Raw genomic sequence first — 12936 nt, 5'->3', positions numbered from 1 at the left:
TTTATAACAGGCTCATCACTGTGGTACGGGAATGCCTACGCCTTTTATGCATGGTGAGGGAAGGTTCATGTGACTTCAATGGAAGTTGCACTTATGTTTTCAGAACCATAATATAAAACTTGTAGCATTCAGTCTGGGCCAGCTGACCTCAGATCATATGCGATCTGATTTCCCCAGGAGAGGGACAGGAATTGAGTGGCCTAGATACCCCATTAGCCACTTAATTAGCAGCCTTTGCTAGGCTGATTTGGAAGAAGGCACTTGTCCCTTTTCGTAGAACCTTCCAAGGGGGCCTTTGCCATTCACCAGACAGAGGAGTCTGGAACTGATTTTCTTTCTAGTGACGTTTTACTGCAGTGAAGTGAGAAGTTAAGCTGGATACAAACTGCCCTCGGGAGAACTTGTTACCACAAGGTACACACGTCCTGTCCCAGGGCTTCCTGGGAGAGTGGCTTCTCTAACTCAGTATCCAGTGGCACACACCAGAAGAGCCACCTGCCGCTGCAGTCTATTGACGGTTTCAGGTTCACTTAATCATGAACGGTGTTTATCCATCTGTAACACCTGGATAACAATCCTTCCCTCATGAGTGTTGTGAAGCTTTATTCCAGTTTGGAAAGTATTCCGGTCCCCAGATGGAGGCAGACTATTATTTGATGATTATTTCTTTGCCTTTATTTACAATTTGTATTAAGAACTCAGTGTTAAAGGGTAAAACTTTCCCATTTTCAAAAGAGACTTAGGAGCCAAAATCTCAATGAAAGGCAATGGGACTGAGGCACCTAAGTGCCTAAAAGTCACTTCTGAAAATAGGACCCGGCTCCTAAGTCACTTAGGCACTTTTGAAAATTTTACCTAATGTCCTTAATGGGTGCCCAATTCTGCAAGGTGCTGAGTGCCATCAACTCTCAGGATCTGACCTTTTAAAGCTAGCTACCTGATTTGTCACCACAACCAGCAAGCTAGCTGTCTAGGTGCTATAAAATGGGCTTGCAAAATTGAGCTCCCCATTGGATGTGCAGTCAGAGGCCAAAGTTGAGGTCTTTGGAAAACCAGGGCCTGAGTCTCTTCTACTGGTGTCCTCGATCTGAGCCTGAGGGATGAGCACTCTAGGAATCGGATGGAATTTTGCCTGGATATGCTGACTGGACTGTGTGCCTAATACTGGTTTCTCTTCTCATGTTAGAAATCCTTGAAGGAAATGTTTCCCATTGAATCTGGGGACATCAACATTGAGAACAGGATCATCCCTCACTTACCAGGTAAGTAGATGTATAGAGCAGCCACTCTCTTCAAAGCAGGAAGCTGGAATGAAAAGGGACGGCAGCCCCTCTGTAATATATCTGCATACACACAGACACCAGGGTCTTCAGTGGGGATGGGACCTGAGACCTTTAAAAGTATACACACAAAGAAAGAGTACTAGTGGCACCTTGGAGACTAACCAATTTATTTGAGCATGAGCTTTCATGAGCTACAGCTCACTTCATCGGATGCATGTAGCTCACAAAAGCTTATGCTCAAATAAATTGGTTAGTCTCTAAGGTGCCACGAGTACTCCTTTTCTTTTTGCGGATACAGACCAACACGGCTGCTACTTTGAAACCTGTCATTAAAAGTATACAGTAACTCCATTAGGTGTAAGTAGCAGACTGTTGTAGTAACTGGAACTCTCCACTGGAGGAAGATGTGACTAAATGAACACCCACCGCAGGTGGCTTGTTGTGTATTTCCTGAAGTGTAGGTGATCAACTCTAGAAAAACACAATACAGCTGCAAAGTGTCCCAGTGCTTTTAGAGGCATTTTAGCAGAATCGGGAGGTGCTTTTAGGTGAACTGACAGGCTTCTGTTTAAAACAAACACGAAATTACTGTAAATAAAACAGTCACTTCACATATGGTTTCAGATCACAAATCAGTAACCGCCTATAGCCTATCCACTTCTGGCAGATGCAGGGAAAGTGGTGTAACTGCTTCCCATTAATGTACACTCATTTTCCGTCCCAGCCACTTCTCCCTCTTGCAATTTAGGGATGAGATGAGCGACTGCTGTAAAGACTCATGTCAGCCTAAGCACCATCCTTGGCAGGCAGAAAGCTTTCCAGCTCTCATGGTTACTTGTTAAGGCAGTGGGAGTCAGGAGATCTGGGTTCCGTTCCCAGTTTTCAGCAAGTCATTGCACCTCTCTGTGTGCCTCAGTTTCCCCTTCACTGTAAAACGGGGATAATGCTACCTATCTCCCTCAGAGTGATTATGAGGAATAATTTATGAATGCTTCTGAGGCAATGCATGCACAGAAATAGCCGTTAATAATACTTCCTTGGGATTACCTGAGTGAATAAGTGGAGCAGGATTTAGAACTCAATCAAGCTTACACAGAAATCAAGAGGTATTTGCCCATGGACTTTACTGGGAGCTGGATTTGGCATTAGTTCCTATCGCTGATCTGAGTAACCTTTGGGTAAATGCAAACCTACTAAGTGCCATTGGTTGGGGAATGCCCCCAATGTACTTTCCCCTGTCCTCATAAGGAATTTTACACACGAGTAGTTTCTCAAAGAAGATTTCACTTTGCTGACATTAGTTACTGTAATAGCTGTGGTGGGTGGGGTCATATTTCTCTGTCAGCATTTGTTGCTCTATTTTTAATGAAGAAATCCCTTAGATATGAGGAACACCCAACATCGGGTCAGTTGGATTTAGCAGTGAAAGGTGGTGATCGTAAAGGGAAAGATGAAGTGGTATGTTTGTCTGCCTCCTGTCCTGGTGCATGAAAATTCTTGGCTCTGTTGCAAAGTTGTTGCTCTGGTCAGACTGTAGCGGCTGTGTCTTGGTTTTGCTGAAAGGCCCCAGAAACAACATCTGTACATTTGAGGAAGTTGTAAGATCCACCAGCATAGCCAGGAGAGCTGCTTGTAACACTGATAGCAGTACTGGTGAAACACAGGAGTCGCTGAAATTATTAATGAAATCCCTTCAGACCTTTCTGAGCAACACGAGCAGGAAAAAATCGTTGTTCCACTTTTCTCAATAAACTAAAGAAACAGACAAAAATCTTCATTAAGAAATAGTTAATAGTATGTTGGGAAGCCACGGCTGCAGCTCTGCCCTGTTGTCTTACATATGGCCTGTATAGGTGCAGAATAAACAGCAGGAAACCACTCTCCATTATAAGATTTAAAGGACTCGCTGGAGAATTACAATTGCCACAGCAATGTGCTGTCTTTAATGTGCCATATGTTGCACAAGACACCAAATGAATATAAGCCTGACCCAGAGAGCTTGAAGCCTGCCGTGTTGTCTGTGCCAGGATAGGCATGAAGTTACTAGTATAGCTGAGAACGATGGGAGCGGCTAGGTACTGAGCACATCTGAAAATCTGACCATTTAGGTGCCTATGTGGTAGCAAAGCTCTTTGGCCGTGTGGCCCATAGAGTGCGGGAAGGAAATACAGTCTCTGGCTAGGAGTAAATACATGCTGATGGGTGGGAACCCTACAGGTTAGAAGGGAATTTTCTTGGCTTCCACCTACACAAATAAACTACAGGTTCCCATAACATTTGACAGCATGGTACTGAGGTGACCTTCAAAAGATCTACATCAAGATAGACCTTCATTTCCCTGGAAAGAATGAATCAAAATGCAAACTGCACCCCTCCGTAACAGTGCTGAGATTCATTCTTCTCTGCCTGCCACCTGAACGCAGTAACCACCAGTATATTTACAGTGCTGATTTGCCTAAAGGCACATGGGTGTGCTCCAGAAAGAGCACATAGTAATAATGATTTGAGGAACTGAAAGAATTTCCCTTCTTAATGGGTGAAGTTAGTGGTTGCACTGGATTGTAACTTATGCATGCACCTGTATTCTTCAGAGCGCTCAAGACAATGTACTGATCATTTCATTACCTAACGCAAACATGCTGGGTGAGGTGAGTCAAAATTTCAGGAAGATTAATTTCCTTGTATTATCTCCACAGTTCGTTTATTCTCTTGCTAGCTTCTGCCAAGAACTTAGCCCAGCCTCCCTGCTGCCTGTCTTCCTACTGCAGAGTTAAAGAATTAATGCACATGCTCCTATCTCTTTCTCTCCCCGCAAGCCCCACCTTTCCCCCATCCTGTGTGAACAGTCTGTAAGCAACATAATTATGTAACAACGAATTATAGTTCAGCCTGACCTGTCCACTCCTGGTCATCTTCTGGTTTGAGGAGGTTTTTTCCCCCTCCAATTGATTAAATTGGATTATTAAATCCGAGAGCTGTAGGCTTCTGTTCAATAGGTGTAGGGCTCCTCTTAACAGGGCATCTCCCATCGCTAAGTCTGAGGCATGATCACTGCTGCTAGCGACACATGGCAATTCAACGGTGCGTGGAAGCGAGACGAAGGATGACCCTACTTAGAGCACTACCTGGGACTTGGAACACCCGGGTTCAGTCCCCTGCTCTGCTACAGACTTCCAGTGTGAACTTAGAGTTACCCAGGCCTGGTCTACACTGGGAGCTTACATTGGTATTGGTAGGTCTCTTGTGGGTGTGAAAAATCCACACCCCCGCAAGATGGGGGGAGGGATAGCTTAGTGGTTTGAGCATTGGCCTGCTAAACCCAGGGTTGTGAGTTCAATCCTTGAGGGGGCCATTTAGGGATCTGGGGCAAAAATTGGAGATTGGTCCTGCTTTGAGCAGGGGGTTGGACTAGATGACCTCCTGAGGTCCCTTCCAACCCTGAGATTCTATGATTCTATGTAACTATACTAACCTTGGGTGAAAACAGTGCAAGATGGACGGAAGAATTCTTACGTTGATCAGGCGACCGCCTCTCAGGGAGGTGGATTACCGATGCTGACAGGAGAGCCCCTTCCGTCAGCGTAGGTGTGTCTAACACTGCAGCTGCATTGCTGTAGTGTTCTAAGGCTGGACCTCCCCGTAGCCTCTCTGTGTCTCAGATCTCTGCCTGCCAAACGGTGGTAATAGCACGGTCCTGCTGCATAGGGAAGTTGTTCGGAATTCAGAAGTGTTATGGGCCAGTGGTTAGGGCACTCGACTGGGGTTGGGGAGACCCAGGGTCACGTCTCTGTTCGGCCGCATTCTTCCCGGGTGACGTTAGGCACGTTACTTAGGGTAGGTCACCGCTTAAAACGCTGCGTCGGCACTGATGCAGCTGCGCCACTGGAGTGCTTAAAGGAAGATGCTCCTACACTGATGGGAGAGCTTCTCCCCTGGGCGTGGTTACTCCGCCTCCACCTAGCACTGCCTACAGGGGGTGGAGGTAAGGTTGATATAACGATGTGGCTCAGAGGCGGTGGTCAATATTTTTCCTTCTCCAGGACTGTGTTTATAAAGCTTCAGCCTGCGCTGCGATAATTGAAGAGAGAGGGGATCTCTCCGCCTCATATAAATGAATCAGGACCATTTAGAACAAAGGCTAATCTAAATTGAGGTGGGCTTACCCCGGTGATGGGCTGTGGGGATTACATTAGAGCTCCACAGCGCTAACATGGGGTCTTCCTCTTGTGGTCTGTACAGCGCTCTTCGTCAGCCCGTTCCCTCGTGGGGGCTGGAAGTAATCTGCTCAGATTAGCACTCTCTCCACAAAGCTGCTCTGTCTGTCTTCACTGCAAAGCTTTTGCTTAGATCCAGGGTGTGCAACTGGCTGCCGCTGGGCTTCTGCTGCCGGCTTGACAAAAGGAGGAACTCTGTGTTTCGGCAGCAGAACTTCTTTAAAACTTAGCTCCGTATTGACAATGGGCCTTTCAACATGTTTGCCAAGGACATGTTCTTCCAAAGCACCCTTGGGATGTAGCTGCACGGATGGCACCCATTTGGTGTCAGCAGTAGCCACTGCTTTCAAAAATGTTCCCTGTAGCGTCTAAGGATGCTTTGAGATGCTCCCAAACTCCGTTACCTTAGGAGGGAGCAAGAAGCCATCTGACTAACAGTCACTGTAGATTAGAACTTTTTGGGTTCTCCTCAGCTCTTTTTTCAGGTTGATATTCGGCATCAAGGTGACCTCTACCTCTACCGAGGCAGCTCTCCCAAAAGCGCTGGACACAAAAAATAAGTCTCCCTGGTTTTGCTCTTTTCTAGCACCCAAATGGTTTGATGGCCAGCGATCTACACAGAACAGGCAAGGCACGCTGACTGAATACTGCTACACCTTACTGAATCTGCCACACAAGATTTCCCGATGCTCCCATGTTCTGAACTTCTTCAAAGTCAGGCCTGACGACTTGAACCCACCCACAGACAGCCAGTGAGTATGGCCACTTCCACAAGAACTCAGGGCATCTTAACCACTTAAAAATCCAGTCTAGGTATTTTTCTATGAGATCCGCTCTAGTTGAAACAGGAATTAATGCAGGGAAATTCTGCAGCCTGTGTTAGGCAGTGGATCAGACTAGATGATCACAATAGTCCCTTCTGGCTTTATAATCTATGAATCTAACTCAACTTGATGTTAAATTTGTAACATACACATTTCTATGCAACTTCCTTATGTTTGTCTTTACCCAAGTGAGAATGGGAAGAATTCTCATCCACTCAATTGCTGATGTTCTGATTAACATGATCGGATTCCTTATATTAATATAATAGGAGACTAACATCCTAGAACATATAAATAATATGATATGATATAATATATTACATAGCCAGAGCACTAATAACAGCTATAGTTAAGGTTGCCTGCGCATTTCCATTCTAAACTCCTGTTTTCAGGTCAAATTTTCAGAAAGATTGAGTGACTATCGGACTGAAGTATTTCAGTCCTGGCCTCTGCCCAAAGAGGAGGTTATTTTCATTGTTGTATTGCATAGGAATTGGGTACTATCTCTTTAAATAGTTGGTGAGCCCTCTAATGGCCTTCCCTGTCTTCTAAGGGTACATCTACACTGGATCTGGAGGTGCAGGGATGATGGCCAAGATGGTCAGGGATGTAACCCCATGCTCGGGGCGACCCTAAACCTCTGACTGCCAGAAGCCAGGAGGGGAAAACGGATGGATCTTTCCAAATTGCCCTGTTCTGTACACTCCCCTGATGCTCTGGTATTGGCCACTGTCTGAGACTGGGTACTGGGCTAGATGGACTATGGGTCTGATACAGTATGGCTGTTCTTATGCTCTTTGTTTGGAGGGAAGGGAACCCTGTTGCTAATAGGACCAGGGAGAAAACAAAGGGTCAGCATCCACTGGCATTAAACTGACTTCATTCTTGTTTATCTAGCATCAAGAAACCAGAGACATATTTAGTGCCAAAGGACTCCAAGAAAAATGTCGCAGGTAAGAAGTAGTTGTGGTTTTTATTCTGATGCTCATAAGCAACCGTTCTAGCCACAGTGAGCACATGGTTCCATCAGCACTGTGGGAAAATATCTACAGAGGGAGAATAATCTCCAGGGTGGGACAGTGTTCAGCACAGGGCACCAGCTTCCTTGCCCCTTGGTACAGTAGGGCTGGCCCTGCTGCAAGGCAGATATCCTCAGCCATGGGGCAGGAGGTGCCAGCTGCATACAGAGCAGCACGGCCATCTCTGAGGAAGCGGCTTGTAGGGTGGGTGTAGTGAATTGAGAAACTGCTCCTGGAGTGGTGAATGGAGGGTTCCATGCCAGCCTAGGGGAATGGCAGCCCCAAAGCGGGTCCAATACAGACCCCACTGTGGCACTAAGTGCCAGACTCATGCACCCGGAAGGAGTCAATGGGGCCTCCAGGCCATGCTCTCACCATACATGGGCGAATGCATTGTATTGGAGGTTGCATTCCGGCCGCACAGTCGACCCTGATCCAGCAAAGCACACATGCCCAGTAAGGATATATTGAAACACGTGCTTAAATTGTTTGCAGGACTGGCGCCTTATGCCGCAGTCGCATTATTTCTTGATAGAACTCAACAGAAACCAAGTTCCTCTCTTCAAGCTTGGGGCACCCTACAGAGCATTGATATGTTGCCCTCTCTCCTTTTGTACATAATACATGTTCAGTCTAGACGCTTCCCGTGCATGACTGGAATGGGTAGGCGAGGTCTCCTTGAAAGTCAAATCCATTCTCCTTTACTTGTAAGGTTTCAAATCTTCAGCCAGGGGCTTGCTCGGCTCGTGGGGCTGCCCATCCCTTCTGCAAATGCCATGAGTGATGGCAACCTGTGATGGGCAAACCTTTTCTGGGACACTTACGCAACATGCTAAATGCTACTGCTTGCTCACTGTGCTGTGAATACAATCATTTGGGGTCCTTAAGCAGCAGTGGCTGTCTTCCTAGTGCAGTTATCGTTCTTGCTGCTGTTTTTCTTGATCCTTGCTAGAGGAACTCCAAGAGCATTGCCGCCGAGGGCAGTGAGAACACCAGAACTGCGACCCCTTAGGAATTGAGAAACTTTTGGACTTTCCACTGAGGTTCTTTGGAGTTTCCCTGACTTCTCCCCGGGCGATCAACAGAACTGTGCTGGATGGAAAACGATGACAGGAGCTCCTGAAATTCTGTCCCCGCTTTTCTCTTGCAGACATTACTGGCCCCATCATCCTGCAGACTTACCGAACGATTGCAGACTATGAGAAGAACTCCGGCTCCGAGATGGCTCTGAAAACTGGGGACATGGTGGACGTTGTGGAGAAGAGTGAAAGTGGTAAAGCCCATTGCTGTGGAGGGCTGCTCAGATCCAGCTTGTTGTTTCAGCCCATTGTAGAGACAGGGATTTTGTTTTGGGCCTATCTCTAGGTCTGCAGAGCCGCTTTCACAGAAGTAGCGAGGCCTAATGGGTTGGGAACAGGCCTGAGCGCTAAGCACACTTGGGTTCCCTTCCTGATTCTGCCACTGACTCATTCTGTGACCGTTTTGTGGGCGCCAGTGCTGAGCCCCCAGCAGAGGCCAAGTGGGGAGGCAACATGCCTTTCCAATTGCTTTGGGCTGTTAGGGCAGCAGGGATAGCTGGGATGGGGGAATCTCTGCACCCACCTCTCTGCTGGAGGTACCCCCCCAGGAAAGCCTTCTGGCTGTTTTGTGGCCACTGTGCATAGGTGATGGAACTAGGGGTGCTTGAAGTGCTTTCCATCATATCCAGGGTTTACAGTGTGGTTCAACGGCTCTCGGCTCCCCCACTGTATGAATTGTTCCAGCCACTCTATACAGGTGCAACCATGGCAACATAGCCACAGTGCAGGGAGGAATTCCTCCCAGTGCATCTGTAAATCAGAGCCCCTGCCTCCCTCCTGAGGGGTGGCTGAGCTAGTGAAAGCTTGCACGGTGCTTTAGACCCGCAATGTACTCGATGTGTGGACGGGAAGCTCTTTGAGGCAGGGGCCATCTTTTTGTTCTGTGTTTGTACAAACACTGAGCACAGGAGGGCTCTTGTCCCAGGCTGGGGCTCCTGGGTGCTACAGCAGGACAAAGAGATAATAATAAGGGAGTAATTAAGTGAGCATCTGTATATCAAAATGTGTTTTAAGAAATTCCGTGCCCTAAGTATGGAAGCTGAGAGCATTTATATTTATATTTATATATATATATATATATATATATATATACACACAATTATGTAAAGACAGCAAGCACTCTATGATCACAATCCTGCCCTGAATGAGGAAAATGGGGAGTCACATGGTAGGGGACATCTCTTAGTGAGGCTGTGATGCAATCCTAGAAAGCCCTTTGAGCTTCCCTCATGACTCGTGGGATTGGTGCCCAGCAAGGAAATAACCTCCTAAATTTACGGTCCATATGGTTACAAAACAAAAGTGGTCTTCCCCTTTCCTGTTGTCATGGTAATTGACACAAAGAACCACTTCTAAACCATGACATACAGGAGCTACTCAGGGAAACACTGAGGGCTTCCCTTCCTGCACAGTCAAGTCACTGTGAAGTGTTCAGAGGCAGATGCATGACTTATTTTTACGTACACAGTAGCCTCTTTACCCCGATGATCCTTACAACAGCTCTTCCCTGTCCCCCTTCCACTCCTTTGCATCCTATGGCTTTCCACACAGAGGCTCCTTAATGACCAGTCCAGTAGTCAATTAAAAGATCCAGAGTTTGGGTTTTGTTAGGTTGCCTTCAATGTTTTCTAGAATATTCTGGAACAGCTACTTTGGTAAACTTCCAAATGTAGACAGGGCCTTAGGGAATCTTATCAAATTTTATAGGCTTGGAAGCCATGGACAGTTCCATTTATACTGCTGATGCTTCATTGGTAGGAGAGGCACAACAGTAACCCCTGAAGATGAATATCAAGATAGGTTGTCCCATGGTTCTGCGGTTTAGTTGTCCCACAGTTAAAGAACAGGGCCAGGAGGCCTGAATTCTCTTCTCCGCCCTGCTAGTGACTGTGTATGACCTCAAGGAAGTCCCTTAACCTCTCTGTTTCTCTCTTTCCCCTCTCTCTCCGATGTGGTTAATGACTCCCACCCTCACTCACAGGCCTGCGCTGAGATTTTATTTGTACAGGTTTTGGAGATGCAGCCTGTTGAGTACAAGGCATTACAGTGAATGGTAAAGTCTGCTGTGCTGGCTTTGTTACAGGCTGGTGGTTCTGTCAGGTAAAGAATAAACGTGGGTGGGTCCCAGCCGCTTACCTGGAGCCTATGGAAGGTCCTGATGAATCTGAAGAGCAGGATCCAAACTATGCAGGTAAAAAACCCAAACCCCCACCAATCGATCCACGCTGGACATCTCCATGTTCCTGACCAGGCTTCTGGAGTAATCCTAGAAGAAACTGCACTAAGATGATCCATCTCAGAATGTACAGTGAGCCAGTATGTGCTAGGGCTGGACTTCAGGAGCATAGCCAGTGCAGTGTGAATTCCCACGCAGTGGCACCATGATCAATGACGCTTATAGTTTAGGTTCCTCACTACTGACCTCAGGAGCTCCCAGTAACCTGAGACTCCACACTATAGATGATAGTTCAACTTCTAGGAATTGTTGCAGGGTCTCTTTTGTATTTTTGCTGGTGGCTACTATGAGACAGTTGCACGTATATTTCATTAACGAGTTAGTACATAAGCAAGGTGTGGTATGGAGCCTCAAGAAAGAGGGAGGCCGGAGAGGGTCAGAGATGTTGTGGATTTGGTGCTCTGTAGTTCCCAGACTGACTGGCTAATACAGGCAGGATCCCCCCAAGTCCTTGTCTGGAATCAAGACCCTTGGAAAGGCTTTTTTCTAGTGAAAGATGTAACAGGTTTTTTTTATTAACCTTCAGTGTTCACATCCATAAGGCATATCTCACACAACAGAAGGTAAGTTATCGTAGGCTCATGCTTCTTTGCACTAATGTCATATTTTGGTGGTTTTTGAAAGATTGTAACGGCTTGAACCAGCATTGCACTTCCTTGTTCCTCATTGTGTCCTTGGAAGCTCAATTACTGGACTACTATTCAGCATTGCTAAATGACTCTCCCTGCTTTTGTTGACTGCTTCTAACTAAGTTGGAGGTCTTGCCATATTGGCTCAAAACTAGAGAGGGGCCCAAATCCAACCCCAGCACTTGAACCTCCCCAAACTTTGGGGAAGTCCAGATCTGGATCCAAACTATGCAGCTTAGAGTCCCAAAGCATCCTGGGTCTTGTTTAAAATGGGATACATTGTTTGCGTGTTGTCTCTGTCATTCCAGAGCTGTGGTCTGGATCACTGAAGAGCTTTTTCTTGGATATTAACACCTAATGCATCCTTTAAGCCTTTGTTTCTATTATTTTGTGCTCAGGGGAGCTCTATGTTGTCAGAAAAGGCTACACAGCTGCTGAGGATGATGAGCTGACACTGAAAGAAGGAGACACCATAGAGGTTATCCATAAGCTACTTGATGGCTGGTGGGTTGTCAGGTAAGAAAAATCCAAATCACATGTCAGGATAAATCGGATTTGGTTCTTTGGGCCACTCTGGGGGAGGGATAGAGAGAGAACCTGGCCATTCAATCTAATTACCGACATGAATTATAGGGTGGTTGTTACAGATGAGGCTGGTAGCATCACCCATTATTAAGGTCGGCTAACACTTCCCATTATAAGACCCTGTTTTCAGTTGTTTATAATTTTGCCAAACTTTAATCATTTGGGCTGAAATTTGCCATGCTAGGTGTCTGCCTCAGATAGGTTTTTGGGGGGCGGAAGGATGGAATTTCAGCCCAGACATTGAGCTGTTCCCAAGAATGAGGCTGGGGAAAAATACATTGATTCCCCACCCCTCCGTATTAAACTGTTTGGGAGACCTTTTCCTTTAAAAGCTTTAGTGCCCCCATGCTTTGGAGCAGGACCTTGAAACGTGTGTCGCCTTTGTGTCAGGGATGTGCCTTTTTGCCATCCCCGTGACAAACTGGGCCAAGTTATAAGCCTTTCAAAACTAGCAGGTGGCACTTGCTCAGTGGAGACTTGCTATCGCACAGCTAGAAGCCCTGAAGATTCTGTTTACAGTGAGCCTATTCCAGCCTCATTTGAGCAGGACTTCCCCTGAAACTGCAGCTCTGCTGTGGGTCATGCTGGGGCAAGGCATAGGAATGGAAAGCAGGGAGGCTCTTTCTCAAGTATTTTCAGTAACCCTGCGGCTGGCGCCAAGTTGCATGGAGAAGGAAGCTGCCCAGGGGGAAAAGGGCCGAGGGGGTGGGGTTGAAGAAACATGAACATCTAGCTTCTCAGAGGGTGCAAATCACAACTGGGGCTGATGGCTGGTGAGGAGCTGAGGGAGACAGGGACCTGCTGGGCAAGGAGAATGGGACTATGTGGGAGGTGGAGAATAAGATCTGGCAAAGAGACAGAGTTTGGGGGAGAACTGAACCTGGCTTGACAGTGTGGGGAGGGGAGACTGGACAAGGAGACCAGGGAGGGAGGTTGGGACTAGGAGCCAGTAGGGAGAAAAGTTTACAGGGAAATTAGTAATTCTGTCTTCAGAGCCAGGTTTGAATCGTGTGCAGTAAACAAGGCCTAGCACCACACATTTGAACTACACAATACTGAATAGCTGC

General features: G+C 46.8%; 1 protein-coding gene across 3 annotated transcripts in view; it reads left to right on the top strand.

Moving 5' to 3' along the window:
- NCF1 (neutrophil cytosolic factor 1) overlaps positions 1 to 12936 on the top strand; it is a 38583-nt gene that overhangs the window by 16780 nt on the left and 8867 nt on the right. For all 3 annotated transcript variants that reach the window (XM_073315832.1, XM_073315831.1, XM_073315830.1), the window contains 6 exons: positions 1187 to 1262; positions 6084 to 6249; positions 7219 to 7274; positions 8491 to 8613; positions 10503 to 10610; positions 11683 to 11800. In XM_073315832.1, the coding sequence (XP_073171933.1) occupies positions 1187 to 1262; positions 6084 to 6249; positions 7219 to 7274; positions 8491 to 8613; positions 10503 to 10610; positions 11683 to 11800 (647 nt within the window). The remainder of the gene's footprint in view (positions 1 to 1186; positions 1263 to 6083; positions 6250 to 7218; positions 7275 to 8490; positions 8614 to 10502; positions 10611 to 11682; positions 11801 to 12936) is intronic.

Source organism: Lepidochelys kempii, chromosome 17 (assembly GCF_965140265.1).
Source record: "Lepidochelys kempii isolate rLepKem1 chromosome 17, rLepKem1.hap2, whole genome shotgun sequence".
NCBI classification, from domain to species: domain Eukaryota; kingdom Metazoa; phylum Chordata; order Testudines; family Cheloniidae; genus Lepidochelys; species Lepidochelys kempii.
This window is presented reverse-complemented; position numbering and strand designations above follow the sequence as displayed.